The following is a 16,896-nucleotide window of genomic DNA, read 5'->3' as shown; positions in this document are numbered from 1 at the left end:
TGCAAGGATTGCTGAATGGGGAGCAGGAGCGCCCGAGAAAAACCCAGCACCTAAGCACAAGGTGACAGCAGTCAAACTTAAATTAGTGGAATTGCAGACTAAGGGGCTGTGATTCCATGGGTAATGATAGAATTCGATACCTAGTAAAATAATCTTTAAAAACATTTCTTTTTTTTTTTTTTGAGACAAGAGTTTCCCAGGCTGGGGTGCGGTGGTGTGATCTCAGTCCACTGCAACCTCCGCCTCCTGGGTTCAACTGATTCTTGTGCCTCAGCCTCCCAGTAGCTGGGATTACAGGCGCAGGCCAACATGCCCAGCTAATTTTTATATTTTTAGTAGAGACAGGTTTTCACCATGTTGGCCTGGCTCGTCTTGAACTCCTGGCCTCAAGTGATCTGCCTGCCTCTGCCTCCCAAGATGTTTGGATTACAGGTATGAGCCACTGTGCTCAGCCTATACCTAGTAAAATGATCTTTCCCAAATGAACATGAAAGAAATACTTTTAAAGACATACAAAAGCTGAAAAAACTCATCACTATCAAACTTGCACTACAAAAAATGTTAAAGTCTTAAGGCAGAAGAAAAATTATACCAGATGGAAATACAAAACACTACAAAGCAATGAAGAACACTAGAAATAACACAGATTTATAAGAGTAAATAAACATTTTTCTTATTACTAAATCCCTTTAAGTGATATTTTAGTGATGATAATGTAATAGAAATATTGCATGGGGCTTATAAAACCAAAATTTATGACAATAGCACAAAGTTAGGAATGTATATTACAAGGTTCTGATACTCTATGTGAAGTGGTGTAATGCCACTTGATGGTAGACGGAATGAAGTTAAAGATGTATACCACAAATCCTAAAGCAGCCACTATAGGAACAAAACAAAAAGGTACAGCTAATAAGCCACACAAAAGAGATACATAGAATAAAAAATATTCAGTTAATACAAAAGATTCAGAAAAAGAGGAAATAAATGGGACAAATAGAAAATGAATAGCAAGATGACAGACTTAAACCTAACAATATCAATAATTGTATTAAATATAAATAGTCTAAATATCCCCAAATGAAAAGTAGAAAGTATTAGCCGGATGTGGTGGCTCACGCCTGTAATCCCAGCACTTTGGGAGGCGGGCAGATCACTTGAGGTCAGGTGTTCAAGACCAGCCTGGCCAACATGGCAAAATCCCGTCTCTACAAAAAACAAAACAAAACAGAAAAACAAAAATAGCTGGGCTTGGTGGTGCACAACTGTAATCCCAGCTATGTGGGAGGCTGAGGCATGAGAGTCACTTGAGCCTGGGAAGCGGAGGTTGGTTGCAGTGAGCCGAGATCGCCCCCACTGCACTCCAGCCTGGGTGGCAGAGCAAGACTGTCTCAAAAACAAAAACAACAACAAAAAAGTAGAGAATATTAGATTAGAATTAAAACAACAACAACAAAAACTGCTGCCTATAAGAAACAGTGGTAAGGAATAAGTACCTCCAAAAACCCCTACCACTAACATGAAATACTAGTTGTCCTAATCAAAGCAATATGAAACATACAAAAAGTCATAGAGATTAGAAAAGAAGAAAAAAGCTTTGTATTCACAGACTATGTGACTTTGTAATTTTAAAAAATCCAAAGTAATTTTGCTGATAAATACAGGTTGAGTATCCCTAATCCAAAACTCTGAAATCCAAAACCTTTTGAGCAGGTACACTTGATGCTCAAAGGAAATGCGCATCGGAGCGTTTCAGATTTGTGGAATAGGGATGTTCAATCAGGTATCTATCTGCAAATATTCCAAAATCAGAACAAATTCTAAACCTGAAACACTTCTGGTCCCATGCATTTTGAATAAGGGATACTCAACTTATATAAGAACTAAGTGCATTTAGGATAGCTACTGGATAGAAAAAATATTTTGGCCAGGTGCGGTGGCTCAGGCCTGTAATCCCAGCACTTTGGGAGGTGGAGGTGAGTGGATAACCTTAGGTCAGGAATTAGAGACCAGCTTGACCAAGATGGTGAAACCCCATCTCTACTAAAAATACAAAAAACTAGCTGGGCGTGTGGTGGGTGCCTGTAATCCTGGCTATTCCAGAGGAGAATCGCTTGAACCTGGGAAGTGGAGGTTGCAGTGAGCAGAGATTGTGCCACTGCACTCCAGCATGGGCTACAGTGAGACTCTGTCTCAAAAAAAAAAAAAAAAAGGAGGTTGCAGTGAGCAGAGATCGTGCCATTGCACTCCAGCCTGGGTGACAGAGTGAGGCTCCATCTCAAAACAAACAAACAAAGTATTTTAAAAGATCACTTTTATTTCAATTTATCACAATTAAACAATCAGAAAATAGAAAGGTATTACCCATGACAGCATTTTAAAATCAAATGTTATGGTTAGATGGAAAGACATTTATACCAAATATTATAATACATCGTTGAAATTGAGCATTTGATCAAAGAGGTATTTTATACCATCTCCATGGACTAGAAGGCTCAATAATGTAAAATAACCTGTTCTTCCTAAACTGATAGAGGTTCAATACAATATAATACCCAAATCCCAGCAGAATTTCTTTTATCCGTGTGTGTAAATATAACAAGCCGATTCTAAATTGTGTGTTTTTTTTTTTTTTTTGGAGACAGACTCTCGTTCTGTCGCCCAGGCTGGAGTGCAATGGCATGATCTTGGCTCACTGCAACCTCTGCCTCCCACATTCAAGCTATTCTCCTGCCTCAGTCTCCCAAGTAGCTGGGATTACAGACGTGCACCACTACGTCCAGCTAATTTTTGTATTTTTGGTAGAGACGGGGTTTCACCATGTTGGCCGGGCTGGTCTCCAACTCCTGTCTTCAGGTGATCCACCTGCCTCGGAGTACAGTGGCGTGATCTCCGCTCATTGCAACCTCTGCCTCCTGGGTTCAAGCGTTTCTCCTGCCTCAGCCTCCTCAGTAGCTGGGATTACAGGCATGTTCCACCACACCTGGCTAATTTTTGTCTTTTTAGTATAGATGGGGTTTCGCCATGTTGACCAGGCTGGTCTCGAACTCCTGAACTCAAGTGATTCACCCATCGGTCTCCCAAAGTGCTGGAATTACAAGCATGAGCCACCGCATTTGTTTATCCATTAATCTGTTGATGGAATTTGGCTCGTTCCCACCTTTTTTGGCTATGGAATGCTGCTATAAACTTTGGTACCTAGTGTATTCTTTGTAAGATGTAAATGTGTGATTCAACTTATTTCATCTTAATAGTGACAGATTTAGACTATATTTGAGTCAGTTTGATAAATATTCTAGTAAATTACTTCTGTAACTTCTTGTTTTCAAACGTACTGGCAAATGCTATTCATAGTATCCTCAGTTTTTTTGTTTTTGAGACAGGGTCTCACTCTCACCTCGGCTGGAGTGCAGTGGCAAGATCATGACTCTCCACAGCAGCCTTGCCCTCCACAGGTTTAGGTGATTCTCCCCTTAACCTCCCGAGTAGCTGGGACTACAAGTGTGTGCCACCACGCCTGGCTAATTTTTTGGTATTTTTTGAGATGAGGTTTTGCCATGTTGCCCCAGGTTGGCCTTGAACTTTGGGGCTCAAGTCATCCTCTTGCCTCAGCCTCCCAAAGCGCTGGGATTACAGACATGACCCACTGTGCCCAGCCTGTCCTCAATTTTTGATTTTTGTTACATTTTATTTTGCAAAATCATGCTTTTATTTGTGCCTTCTGTATGTTTGTTTTTTTTTGCAATTTTTGTTTTGTCTTTTCAAGGAACAGTTTGTGGTTTTGTCCTTTCGATTTTTGCTCTTAATGTGTTAACTTTCTACATAACAAACACCTAGCTCATTACTTTTCAGCTTTTGTTCTGTTACAAGCATTTAGTTATAAATTTCCCTCTAAAGACTGCTCTGGTGGTATTGCACACGTCTTTTTTTGAGCATCTTGCTCTGTTGCCCAGGCTGGAGTGCAGTGGCATGATCATAGCTCACCGTAGCCTCAAATCCCTAGTGCTGGGACCACAGGCATGTGCCACCACACCCAACTAACTTTATAATTATTTTTGAAATGGGGTCTCACTATGCGCCCATGCTGGCCTCAAACTCCTGGGGTCAAGTGATCCTCTTGCCTTGGCCTCCCGAAGCGCTGGCATTACGGGCATGAGCCAGCATGCCCAACCCGTCTCTTTTATGTTTTTGCGACGGTGTCTCTCTGTCGCCCAGGCTGGAGTGCAGTGGCACGATCTCAGCTCACTGCAAGCTCCACCTCCTGGGTTCATGCCATTCTCCTGCCTCAGCCTCCCGAGTAGGTGGGACTATAGGCGCCCACCACCACGCCCGGCTAATTATTTGTACTTTTAGTAGAGACAGGGTTTCACCGCGTTAGCCATGATGGTCTCAATCTCCTGACCTCGTGATCTGCCCGCCTCGGCCTCCCAAAGTGTTGGGATTACAGGCGTGAGCCACCGCGCCCGGCCAAGCCTGTCTCTTTCTTTTTAAAGACAGCTTCACTGAGGTATATTTTACAAATCATAAAATTTTCCCATTTCAAGGGCACAATTTAAAGATTCTCGGTAAATTTACCAAATTGAGCAACCATGACAATACTTTAATAACTAAAAATTGGAAAGAGACTAAATGTTTCAAATGGACACATTAGCTGATGAATGCCTAGACAGAAATGTGTTACATTCACACCATGGCAAGCTGCTTAGGAATGAAAGAATGAACCGTTAAATACGACATGGAGGAACTTCAGGACATGCTAGTGAAAAACCTGCACAAAAACTATTTATGTGATTCCACTGATATGAGCTGGCCAGAAGTAAATCTGTAGACAGAAGCAGGTTAGTGGTTGCCTGGGGCTGGTTGGTGGCAACGGAAATTAACACAGGTCAAGAGAGAGACTGAAATCATGAAAATATTCTAAAACTGATTTATTGTCAAGGCTGCAGTGAGTTGTGATTGGGCCACTGCACTCCAGCCTGGGCAACCCAAAGTGAGACCCTGTCTCAAAAAAAAAAAAAAAAAAAATGTGTGTGTGTGTGTATATATATATACCCCATATATTTTAGTTTTTGAAAGTTTCTTCCCAGTTATATTCTAGTTTTAGTATATAATCCATAATTGTACTTAAAAATGTGACATTAATATAAATTACTTAATAAATTTTTTAGAATGGCTTTTTTTATGGTCTAAAAGTTATCAGCTATTTGAATTTCTTCCAAACAAAGAATATTACAATCCTGTACAAAGAATATTACAATCAAATTTCCTCAACACAACTGTTCATTTCAAGTTGAGAGATTTATTAAAAAAATATAGAGATGGAGTCTATGTTGCCCAGTATAAGGATCACTCAATCTCCCAAGCTCAAGCAATCCTCTTATCTCAGCCTTCCAAAGCAATGGGGTTACAGGCATAAGCCACCATGCCCAGCCTATTTTTTAGAGATCTTGCTATGTTGCCCAGGCTGCCCTCAAACTCCTGGGTTCAAGCTATCCTCCCACCTCAGCCTCCTGAGTAGCTGGGACTATAGCCACGTCCCACTGCCCTGCTTTGAAAGATTTTATGTTGTTTCAAGATAGCGGGCCAGGTGTGATGGCACATGTCTGTAATCTCAACACTCTGGGAGGGCCACTTGAGGCCAGGAGTTCAAGACCAAACTGGGCAACATTGCAAGACCCCATCTCTACAAAATATTTTAAAAATTAGCTGGGTGTGGTGGTATGTTGACTGTAGTCCCAGCTACTCAGGAGGCTGAGGGAGGAGGATGGGTTAGGCTCAGGAGTTCAAGGTTGAAGTGAGCTATGACTGTGCCAGTGCATTCCAGCCTGGATGACAGAGAAAGACCTGGTCTTAAAAAAAAAAAAGTTTTCATTTAATGCACAACACAATAAATGAATGTTTTTGTTTAAAATGAAAAGTTTATTTGCTGAGTACACCAAATAGGATGCAAGCACTGCCATGACAAATATACAGAAATATGCAGATCAACATAAAACAGTAATTTAGTTTAAATGAAAGGAAATCTCTTTAAATGTTATGACAACATACTCCCAAGAACCTTTTCTTCAGTTAAGTTAATTATACATTTCAATAAAATAAAGGGTAATGGATTAGTGGATGTTAGCTTGTGAATTTTTCTTAAAAATAAAACTCCAACTCTTATTAATCCATGCCAGTTAAACACTATAACTAAAATTTCCAAGTAAGCGCAAAAGGAGATGAAGCAGTTAGTTACCTTTTTTGCTTGAACAGTCCAGAGGAAAATGGTTACTATAAATACAGCAGGCAAACTGTTAGACTGACCTATCTAGAACATAGTGTACTAAATTTCAGTCTCAAATTGTGCTAAATGCTCATCATTAGTATGGCACATTTGGTCCATGATGTGGTTTAATGCCAAGACAGATCCCAATTTGTTACAGAAACACATAGATTACTGTTGCTTTTTGTTTTTAAATACATATATTTTAAAAAGCCAGGTATACTTCCACATACAAAGGCAGGTTTCCCAGGAGAAATTTATAGGAAGTAGTCTGGGGTGCGCCGTGTAACATGAGGCTCGCCACGACGAGGCGCTGGGTCAAACTGAAGGCTGTAAACGGCAAAAAAGGAAGCAAATAAAGGATTTGACTTTGCAAAGCAAACAAATGAATAAAGAACAAGACACTGTAGTAGAAAGAGCAGTCCTGCTTTCCCACCATGACCACATCACTTATGGCTGGAATGGCCATGGGCAAATCACTGCAGATGCTCCCATTCCAACTAACTGCTTCATAGGGCTATGGTGAAAATTTTGAGAAGACAGAATGTCTGGTCTGGTGCCTGGCATAACAACTTCTAAATATTATTATTATTTAAAAGTTTAACCAATTAAAGATTAAGTAATATTAAGTTTAAACAATTGTTTAATATTATTTAATAATAATATTTTTTTTTTTGAGGAGTCTTACTCTGTCGCCCAGGTTGGAGTGCAGTGGCGCGATCTCAGTTCACTGCAAGCTCCGCCTCCCTGGTTCACGCCATTCTCCTGCCTCAGCCTCCCAAATAGCCGGGACTATAGGTGCCTGCTACCATGCCTGGCTAATTTTGTTTTTGTATTTATTTTAGTAGAGACGGGGTTTCACCGTGTAAGCCAGGATGGTCTCAATCTTCTGATCTCATGATCCACCTGCCTCAGCCTCCCAAAGTGCTGGGATTACAGGCATGAGCCTCTGCACCTGGCCTAACATCACTATTTTCTTGAGTGTTTCTGGTATGAAACGCTGGTGGGTTTTTCCAATTATTTTTGTGCCTCTATTGAGATGATCAGGTTTTTAAGCCCTTAATATTAATATGGTTTATTATATTGATTTTCATGTTTTGAACCAACCTAGCATTGCTGGGATAAATCCCACTTGCTCATGATGTATAATCTTTTTATATATTGCTAGATCCAGGTTGCTGGTATGTATGTTGAAAAATTTTATATCTGTATTCGTAACAATGCTGGTCTGTGTTTTATTTGCCTTTGTCTACTTTTGGTATCAAGGATAATAATGCAGATATGACAGAATGAATGGAGTAGTCCTCCTCTTCTGTTTTTTGGAAGTGTTTGTGAAGGATTGGCATTAACTCCTTTTTATTTTTGAGACAGGGTCTCACTATGTTGCCCAGGCTGGAGTACAGTGGTGTGATCATGGCTCACTGCAGCCTTAGCCTCCCTGGGCTCAGGTGATCCTCCCACCTCAGCTTCCTGAGTAGCTGAGACTATAGGCTGAGCCACCACACCAAGTTAATTTTTGTATTCTTTATAGATACAGGGTTTTACCCAGGCTGATCTTGAATCCTGGGCTCAATCTGCCTGCCTTGGCTTCCCAAAGTGCTGGGATTACTGGTTAGAGCCACCACATCTGGCCAATTCCTTTTTTAAACATTTGGTGGACTTCATCAGTGAAGCCAACTGGGCCTGGCCTTTTATTTGTAGGGAGCTTTAATTTTTTCACTCATTTATTTATATTCTTTTAAATTAAATAGGGACAAGGTCCTGCTATGTTGTCCAGGCTGTTCTCAAACTCCTTGTTTCAAGCAATCCTCTCAGCTTGGCCTCCCACAGCTGAGATTTACAGGTGTGAGTCACCATGCTGGCTCAATATTTTCACATTTGAAAGGTCATTCAGATTTCATATTCTTTGAGTCAGTTTCAGTAGTTTCTTTCTAGGAATCTGTCCATTTTATCGAAGTAACTGAATTTGCTGGCATATAGTTATTTATTATATTCCTTTATAATCCTTTTTATTTAAGTAAGGTCTCTAGTGATTTGGTAATTGAGTCTTTACTCCTTTTTTTCTTGCCAGTCTAGTTAAGGCCTTTCAAAGAATCAACTTTGGGTTTTGTTGATTTTTTCTCTAATGATTTTCTACTGTTTATTTCCACTCTAAACCTCGTTTCATAAGTTTACATCAGGTTTAGTTTACTCTGCTTTTTCTAGGTCCTCAAGTATAAACACAGGTTACTGATTTTAAACCACCTTTTTCTCTTTCTGAGACAGGGGTCTTGCTCTGTTGCCCAGGCTGTAGTGCAGTGCCGTGATCACAGCTCACTGCAGCCTTGATCAACTGGGCTCAAGTGATCCTCCACCTCAGCCTCCCACACAGCTGAGACTACAGGTGCTTGGCACCATACCTGGCTAATTTTTAAATTTTTTTGTAGAGACGGGGTCTCCCTATGTTGCCCAGGCTGGCCTCAAGTGATTCTCCTACTTTGGCCTCCCAAAGTGTTGGGATTACTGGCGTGAGCCACAACATCGAGCCATGTTAATGATGTCTAATTTCATTTCCTTGTGTTTAGAGAATATACTTTGTAAGAATCCAATCTTCTTAAATTGCCTGAGGCATGTTTTATAGTCTAGCATATGACTATGTTTCATGTTTACTTGAGAAGAATGTATTCTGCTGTTGTTGGGTGTTGTTTTATAGACATGAGGTATACAGTCAGTTTACAGTGTTGCTCAAGTCTTCTACTGCCTTCATCTCCTGCCTACTTGTTCTATCCAAGAGAAACAGTTTCTGTTGCTTAGCTTTTTCTTGTGTAGAGGTCACACTCTCTTGTTCTTTCCATGTCTTATAATCTGTGGTTGAAAAATTGGACATTATAGATAATATATTGCAGTAACTCTGGAATTCATGTCCCTGGGGACTGATCTTATGTTTTTGGTGGTTTATTATTTTTCTTTAGTGACTTAGCTGAACTAACTGTAAAGTCTACTTCCCCCATAGTGTGCAGCCCCTGTGGCTCTGCTCAGATGTTTTTACTTTTTTTTTTTTTGAGACGGAGTTTTGCTCTTGTTGCCCAGGCTGGAGTGCAGTGGCGTGATCTCAGCTCACCACAACCTCCAACCACCGCCTCCCAGGTTCAGGCGATTCTCCTACCTCAGCCTCCCAAGTAGCTGGGATTACAGGCATGCGCCCCCATGCCCAGCTAATTTTTAGTAGAGACTGGGTTTCTCCATGTTGGTCAGGCTGGTCTCAAACTCCCAACCTCAGGTGATCTGCCCACCTCGGCCTCCCAAAGTGCTGGATACAGGCATGAGTCACCATGCCTGGCTGTTTTTACTTCTTTTAATCTTTCACAGCCTGGCTACTGAGAGGCTGTCTCTGGGTAGGCATAAGCCACTTACTGATCAAAGATTGGACTTAAGCCCCCTTGGCCAGTTAAGATCTTAAAGCCCACCCTAATGACCACCGGAAATGTTATGTGACTTGCAGATTGCTATCAAAGCTGAAGGAGTTTACATTTTAGCTTCCCATTCAGTCAGGGACTAATAGTTGGATCTTCATTCTCCACTTAGTCCAGAGAGGGCATGCACATATTCTGCCAGACTGTCAGGGATGAGTGTGATTTTATTTTAAAGCCTGACTTCCTAGGAGGTGCTCCTGGGTCAGAGTAACTGAATGTTCAGTCAATGATTAGAGGTTGTGTTTAAGCCTCATATACCAGTGACGGTTACACCATTTGTTGATCAATCCACTTATCCGTTTCCTGGGGCTGCCGTAACAAATTACCAAACTGTACAGCTTATACAACAGGGATTTATCCTCTCAGAGTTCTGGAGGTTCTGGAGGCTACACGTCTGAAACCAAGGTGCTGGCAGGACCACACTCTCTCTGAAGACTCTAGAAAAAATCCTTCCTAGCCTCTCCCTAGCTTCTGATGGCTCTGGCAATCCTTGGCTGGTAGATGAATCACTCAAATCTCTGGCTTCACACAGCATTCTCCCGTGTGTGTGTTTCTTTTCCTCTTACTAAAATCCCGTTTGAATTGGATTTAGGCCCACCCTAATCCAATACAATTTCATCTGTAATAATTATATCTGCAAAGATCCTATTTCCAAATAACATCACATTTTGAGGTTCTGGGTGGACATGCATTATTTGCAGGGGCGGGGGGGACACTATTCAACTCAGTACAATCTATGTGTGGCCTGAAAATATTATCTGAATACCCCACATCCTACTCTGACTGCTCCTGAGTGGGTATGGCTGGTGCATGTGCACAGCCTTGTCCCCCAGGGCTGACTGTGATCCCAGAAGGGCTCTTCTTGGCTTTTTCCCTGGTGCTATTTGTTGAACAACCTATTGCTCTGCTCTTTTGTATGTTGCTCCTAGTATCATGGGAGCTATTACAGCCCTCTTAATTGGTCTCCATCATGACATCCACTGTTTTCCACAAAGCACTCAGATTTGGAAATCTCCATCACCTAAGTAAGGTAAGTCCACTGAGGAAGAACTGAGGAATTTCTGTGATCTGCCTTTCCTCCTGCAGAACTTCTGTGCCAGTGCGGGCTCAGTGATACCACCTGGTTTACAAGCAGGTGCTGGGGTAAGAGCATTGGGAAACCCAGCATTCTCATCTGCTATGCATGCTTGGAGCAGAGCTTCTGCCCCAGGAGCTGGGACAGGGAAGGGGGCCTCAGCCTGCTTGACTGCGTCCACCAAGAGTAGAGCTTCTGTAACTCCAGACTAGGAGAGGTGAGATATGCTGGCATCTGACCTCTGCGAGTGAAACCACAGTCCCAACCCTGGGAGCTGGTAAAAAGGGGGAATCCCTTGGCCTCCTGACTGTACCAACCCAGACTACAGCGCCTGTAGTCGTTTCTGTGAGAGGGATCTGGAAGGAGTTGGAGGGAGCAAGTCATAGCTCAAATGCCACAGACAACGGCTATTATTGAGATTTAGTAGGTTTTCTTGAATTAACTGTTTCTCCATCTGCTGTATGCCCTTAGGAGAATTTCCAAAAGCTTTGAAAAATTATTTTTTAAAAGTAATGTTCTCCAGCTAATGGTGGTTTTTGCTGGTTGGGGGCTTTGCTATACTCCTCATCCCACTATTTCAGAAACACAAATCTTCTATTTTTAACATTTAAAATTTTCCTTCTGAAAGTAAGTATATACAATTAAAATTTACAGTTACTCACAAGGAATATTTTAAAGTGTCATCTAATTCCATGATAGCAGCCTGGTTCCCACAACGGTAACAGTAATTGGGTGCACTGAAAATAGTAACCACATTCCGATCATGACACCAATTGTATCCCTGCAGGATAAAAACAAATTCAATATTTCATTATAATAATATGATTTTGACACAGATACATTTAAAAAAAACTAAACTCAAAAACTACAGGCACTCTCTGTGGAAATGTAGTCGTCTATATTACTTTATAAGGTTGCCATCTTTGATAGTTTGTGTACCTGTACAGAACCCTGTGCAATTCGTGGGCCTAGGATTCTGTTAAATGCAGCTCGCTAATTGTTGTTTTGCCTTAACTATGCTTGAAATCTTGGCAAGGATGTGTACTGAATTTCTCCCACAATCCTAATAAATCTCTCAATTTTCCCTCATGAATTATGCCAATTATTCTTTATATATTTTGAAGCCATTACTACGTAAATACAAATTTAGAATACTTTCTTCCTAGAGAACTGGGACAGATTTCATCAATAACCTCTTTATTTCTAACAACACCTTTTATTTGAGCCTATCTCATTCATATTATTGGCTATAATTAGTATTAGATATACTGTGTATATATATACATGCTAATTAGTGTTACGTGTGTGTATACATATACATGTATGTGTATATGTATACACATACACACACACACACACGTGTTGCTCAGGCTGGAGTGCAGTAACATGATCTAGGCTCACTGCAACCTCCGCCTCCTGGGTTCAAGCAATTCTCCTGCCTCAGCCCCCTGAGTAGCTGGGACAACAGGTGCACGCCACCACACCAGTCTATTTTTTTGTATTTTAGTAGAGACGGGATCTCACTATGTTGCCCAGGCTGGTCTTGAACTCCTGAGCTCCAGCAATCCGCCTGCCTCAGCCTCCCAAAGTGCTGGGAATACAGGCACGAGCCACCGCGCCAGCCTATTAGCTATATTTTTGATATTTTGATTACTTGATATACCAATATACCATTTCCCAACTCTTACTTCTAGTTTGTAGTGTCTTTTTTTTTTTTTTCCCCCCTCTTTTTTTTGAGAGAAGGTCTCACTCTTTTGCCCAGGCTGGAGTGCAGTGGTATGATCACAGCTCACTGCAGCCTCAACCTCCTGGCTTCAAGTTATCCTCTCACCTCAGCCTCCCGAGTAGCTGGGACAATAGACATATGCCACCATGCCCAGCTAATTTTTTGACTTTTTTTTTTTTTTATAGAGATGAGGTCTCACTATGTTGCCCAAGGTGGTCTGAAACTCCAGGACTCAAGAGATCCTCCCACCTCAGCCTCCCAAAGTGCTGGGATTACAGGCATGAGCCACTTTGTCCAGCCAGTCATTTATGTTTTAGGTACATCCCAAATAACAGCTACATTTTGACTATTTATCCAATCTAAGAGTCTCAGGCTAAAATTTTAGTCTGTTTCTTATAATCACTGATATAATTAAATTTATTTTTTCTATATAAATTTGTGTTTTTTATCATGCTCCCTTGTCTCTACTGGGCTGGTGAAGTTTTCTCTAACATCTTGAAGCCACTCCCTACTGGTCTGGAGGGATTATGTTGTTTATATTCCCTTAGTAGTTGTAAAACAGTTAACATTATAGTGGAGAAATCTGGCAGACATCATCTTAACTAAGTGATTAAAGTTGCCACCACCAGCATTGAGACAAGCAGATTTTAGGACCACTTGATAAAATGCACGGAGGAGGACACACCATCTTTCTACGGCATGACTGCCAAAAATGCATACAGTGAATCCCTAACTGCAAGGAAAACATCAAACCCCAACTGAGGGATATTTCTGTAAGATAAAATGCTCCTACTCTTCCAAAATGTCAAGAATGTGGAAAACAAAGAAAATCGGAGGATTTCCACATCAAAGCAGAATGAACACAACCTAATCTTTGGATTAGATTATACACATACAGTATGCACAAAATTAAATTTTGCTATAAAAGACATTAGTGAGACAATTAGTAAAATTTGAATAAAGTGTTCATATTAAATAATAGTACTATATGAACACAAATTTCGCAACTGTGGTAACTATACGGTGGTTATGTGATAGTGTGTCCTTAATTTTACAAAATACACATAGAAAGTTGGTAGTAAAGGAGTATTTGTCTGCAATAGATTTCAAATGGTTCAGAAGAAAGTGTGGGGGGTGAAGAGGAAGGGAGACACAAAATGATAAAGCAAATATAGTAAAACATTTACAGTCAGGAATTTGAATGACTCATACAGGGAATTCTGGGGTATTATTTTTGTAACTTTTTTCTAAGTCTCAATTTCAAAAATGAGTTATAATTCTGCTCCGGTCTACTAGTGCTTTCCCTACTTGCTAAAACCAGCAAGTTTTTCCTCTTTTCACCTAGGTAATAAATGGTGAGGAGTGTTTCTTAGTTAAGTCAAAATGCCTTATTACAGAAGTATATGCTAATCTGAAATAAAGATCATTCTGTAAGGAAAGTACATACCTCCATTACAAGCTGGTGGGCACGAGAAACCAGTGTGAGACCATTGGCGTGGTTAAAGGTTTCAGAAATGTCTTGTCCAAATGTGTAGCCAGCACCACGTGGTGAAATACCCCATCCACCACGATCATCTGGATCTGACCATAACAGATCACACATTGGGCCCTGACCAAGAAAAATAAGTACATGTTACAAATTATTATCAGTCATACTTTATCGTCCTCAAAATGTGGTTATATTTTCTTTTCCTTTCTTCTTCTTTTTTAAACTAACGTTACCTCATGTGGAACTTCCTGTAAGCGATCCAGGGCTCTTATATGATCCAGTGTGTCTATGGATGGAGAGAGGCCACCATGGAGGCAGAATATCTGTTTATGAATTAACAAAAGAGAATGTATTTGTTTTACTAATTGCTAACAGTTAACAAAGAGTAAATAATGGTTAAAAGTGTCAGTCCAAATAATGCCAACATTTAAACACATTTTGTTCATCTTTTTTTCTTTTTTACCCATTCTCTGGTCAATGGTATCCCCAACCTTGGGGACCCACCATTAAATTTCTTTTTTTTTTTTTCCCTCCCTCCCACCGTTCCTCCCTTCCTTTTCTCTGGCCAATGGTATCTCCATCCTTGGGACCTACCATTAAATTTCTTTTTTTTTTCTCCCTTCCTCCTTCCCTCCTTTCTTCTCTTTCTGTAGAGATGGAGTCTTGCTGTGTTGCTGAGGATGGAGTGCGGTGGCTATTCACAGGCATGATCACTATGCAATGCAGCCATGAACTCCTGGGCCCAAGCAATCCTCCCGCCTCAACCTCCTGAGAAGCTGCGATTACAGGTGCATGCCACTGTACCCAGTTGTCATTACAGCTTCTGTTGGTTATTGCTGATATACACAATTTTTTGTTCCTCTTACAACAAATTCCTGTTACTGGCTACAATAAATTTTCAGTTCTTTCATATTTTCTAAGTACATGATCAAGTCATCTGCAAAAATATTTTTGGTTTTTCTTCTCAATGTTTACACCTTTTAATTCTTTTTATTGCTTAGTGCATTGGCCAGGACTTCTAAAATAAAATGGAGTAATACAAATGTTTCTGTTTTGTTTTTTGTAAACTACCTAGTTTCAAATCCATGCTCTAGGTATTCTGAATCAGAGAGAATAATATAAGTTTTAACAAGCATTTTCTTTCTGATTTTGATTTTTTTTTTTTGAGACGGAGTTTTGCTCTTGTTGCCCAGTGCAATGGCATGATCTCGGCTCACTGCAACCTCCACCTTCTGGGTTCAAGTGATTCTCCTGCCTGACCCTCCCGAGTAGCTGGGTTTACAGGCATGTGCCACCATGCCTGGCTTTGTATTTTTAGTAGAGACGGAATTTCTCCATGTTGGTCAGGCTGGTCTTGAACTCCCGACCTCAGGTGATCCATCCGCCCTGGCGTCCCAAAGTGCTGGGATTACAGGCGTGAGCTACCTCACCTGGCCTGATGAGAAGGTTTCTAATGTTTAGCTGATAGTACAACCAGTATTTCTTTATCCACTTAATATTATTATTTTATAAAATAACTGAGTTTTGAATCACAAATATAGGAATTTTTTTTCCAAATGATTTTGGTCTGATTTTATTTTTCTGTGCATGCCACGTCTGGTTTGGCATTGAGGTTATACTAGGCATATGGTGTCAGTTTTGAACTCTCCATCTTTTCCCAAGTTCTAGAACACAGAAATTATACGTTCCTTAAAGGTGTGGTAGAATTAGCCTATAAAACTATTTATACCTGGTTGCTATTGGTAGTTTACTTATATTGGACGAACTTCTGCAAGCCAATTTTAATAACTGGTATTTTAATATAGTAAGCTTCATTCAACTTTTTAAATTTAGTGCACTAAAGCTGCACCTGTTCTTGTGATACACAAGCTCCTGCACAGTTATAATTATGCCTTATTTCATTCCTAGTGTTTTATGTGCCTTCCCTCTTTTCTTCTAGATCAGTATTGTCCACTATTATTTCTTTTCTAGTAACTTTTCAGAAAGAGAGGAAGGAGGAAGGAAAAAAAAAATAAAAGCTCTACTAACGCACCCATTTAAAAAACCAGATACTTCATTAAAACTGATAAGACTGTCTTTTAAAAATCATTCTGTCCAGCAATTTTATTATTGAGGACTGTGTGCTTCAAAACAATTAAAAACAACTTTAATTAAAATTTAACATCTTTTAAATTCACATTTTCTTTTAACAAGTCCAGGCAAAGTATTGTCCTTTCAAATTAATCATGGCAGTGTCCAAAATCACAGCTGAGAAAAAAAGACTGTCAGGATTACACAGAGAAAGTTATAACCAAATTATATTCCCACAAGCAGTCTAAGAGAGAATTCATCACATTCTTGACAACTCTGGGCTTTTATAATTTAAGAATTATGGAGTTTTATTATATGTTTTATATTTATATTTATTTTATTTTTTGAGATGGAGTCTCACTTTGTCACCCAAGCTGGAGTGCTGTGATACGATCTCGGTTCACTGCCACCTCTGTCTTTCTCAGGTTCAAGTGATTCTCCTGCCTCAGCCTCTCAAGTAGCTGGGACGACAGGCATGCACTACCATCCCTGGCTAATTTTTGTATTTTTAGTAGAGACGGGTTTCACCATTTGGCCAGGCTGGTCTTGAACTCCCAACCTCAGGTGATCTACCCACCTCGGCCTCCCAAAGTGCTGGGATTATAGGTATGAGCCACCTTGCCCAGCCTTTGTTTTATATTTAAATTTAAATCAGTTCATGCTTTCAGTGATTATCTCTAGAAATTGAAATAGGAAATTTGCATAATTTCTTCTTATACTTTTGAATGTTTCATGATCTGTCTGCACTGCAGAAATAGCATTTGCTTCTATTTTCTTTTTTTGTTCTTTGAGATGGAGTTTTGCTGCTGCCCAGGCTGGAGC

The 16,896-nt window shown here is 40.3% G+C and overlaps 2 protein-coding genes across 3 annotated transcripts in view; both read right to left on the bottom strand.

The window, feature by feature from the left end:
- Positions 1-16,896, bottom strand: part of GTF2E2 (general transcription factor IIE subunit 2) — a 381,513-nt gene that overhangs the window by 212,632 nt on the left and 151,985 nt on the right. The window lies entirely within an intron of this gene.
- PPP2CB (protein phosphatase 2 catalytic subunit beta) overlaps positions 5,899-16,896 on the bottom strand; it is a 28,448-nt gene continuing 17,450 nt past the window's right edge. For both annotated transcript variants that reach the window (XM_050802544.1, XM_050802543.1), the window contains exons 4-7: positions 14,238-14,327; positions 13,963-14,124; positions 11,452-11,570; positions 5,899-6,592 (exon numbers count right to left, since the gene is read on the bottom strand). In XM_050802544.1, coding sequence (XP_050658501.1) covers positions 6,520-6,592; positions 11,452-11,570; positions 13,963-14,124; positions 14,238-14,327 — 444 coding nt within the window. In that variant the 3' untranslated portion in view covers positions 5,899-6,519. The remainder of the gene's footprint in view (positions 6,593-11,451; positions 11,571-13,962; positions 14,125-14,237; positions 14,328-16,896) is intronic.

This window comes from Macaca thibetana, chromosome 8 (assembly GCF_024542745.1).
Source record: "Macaca thibetana thibetana isolate TM-01 chromosome 8, ASM2454274v1, whole genome shotgun sequence".
In the NCBI taxonomy this organism is placed as follows: domain Eukaryota; kingdom Metazoa; phylum Chordata; class Mammalia; order Primates; family Cercopithecidae; genus Macaca; species Macaca thibetana.
This window is presented reverse-complemented; position numbering and strand designations above follow the sequence as displayed.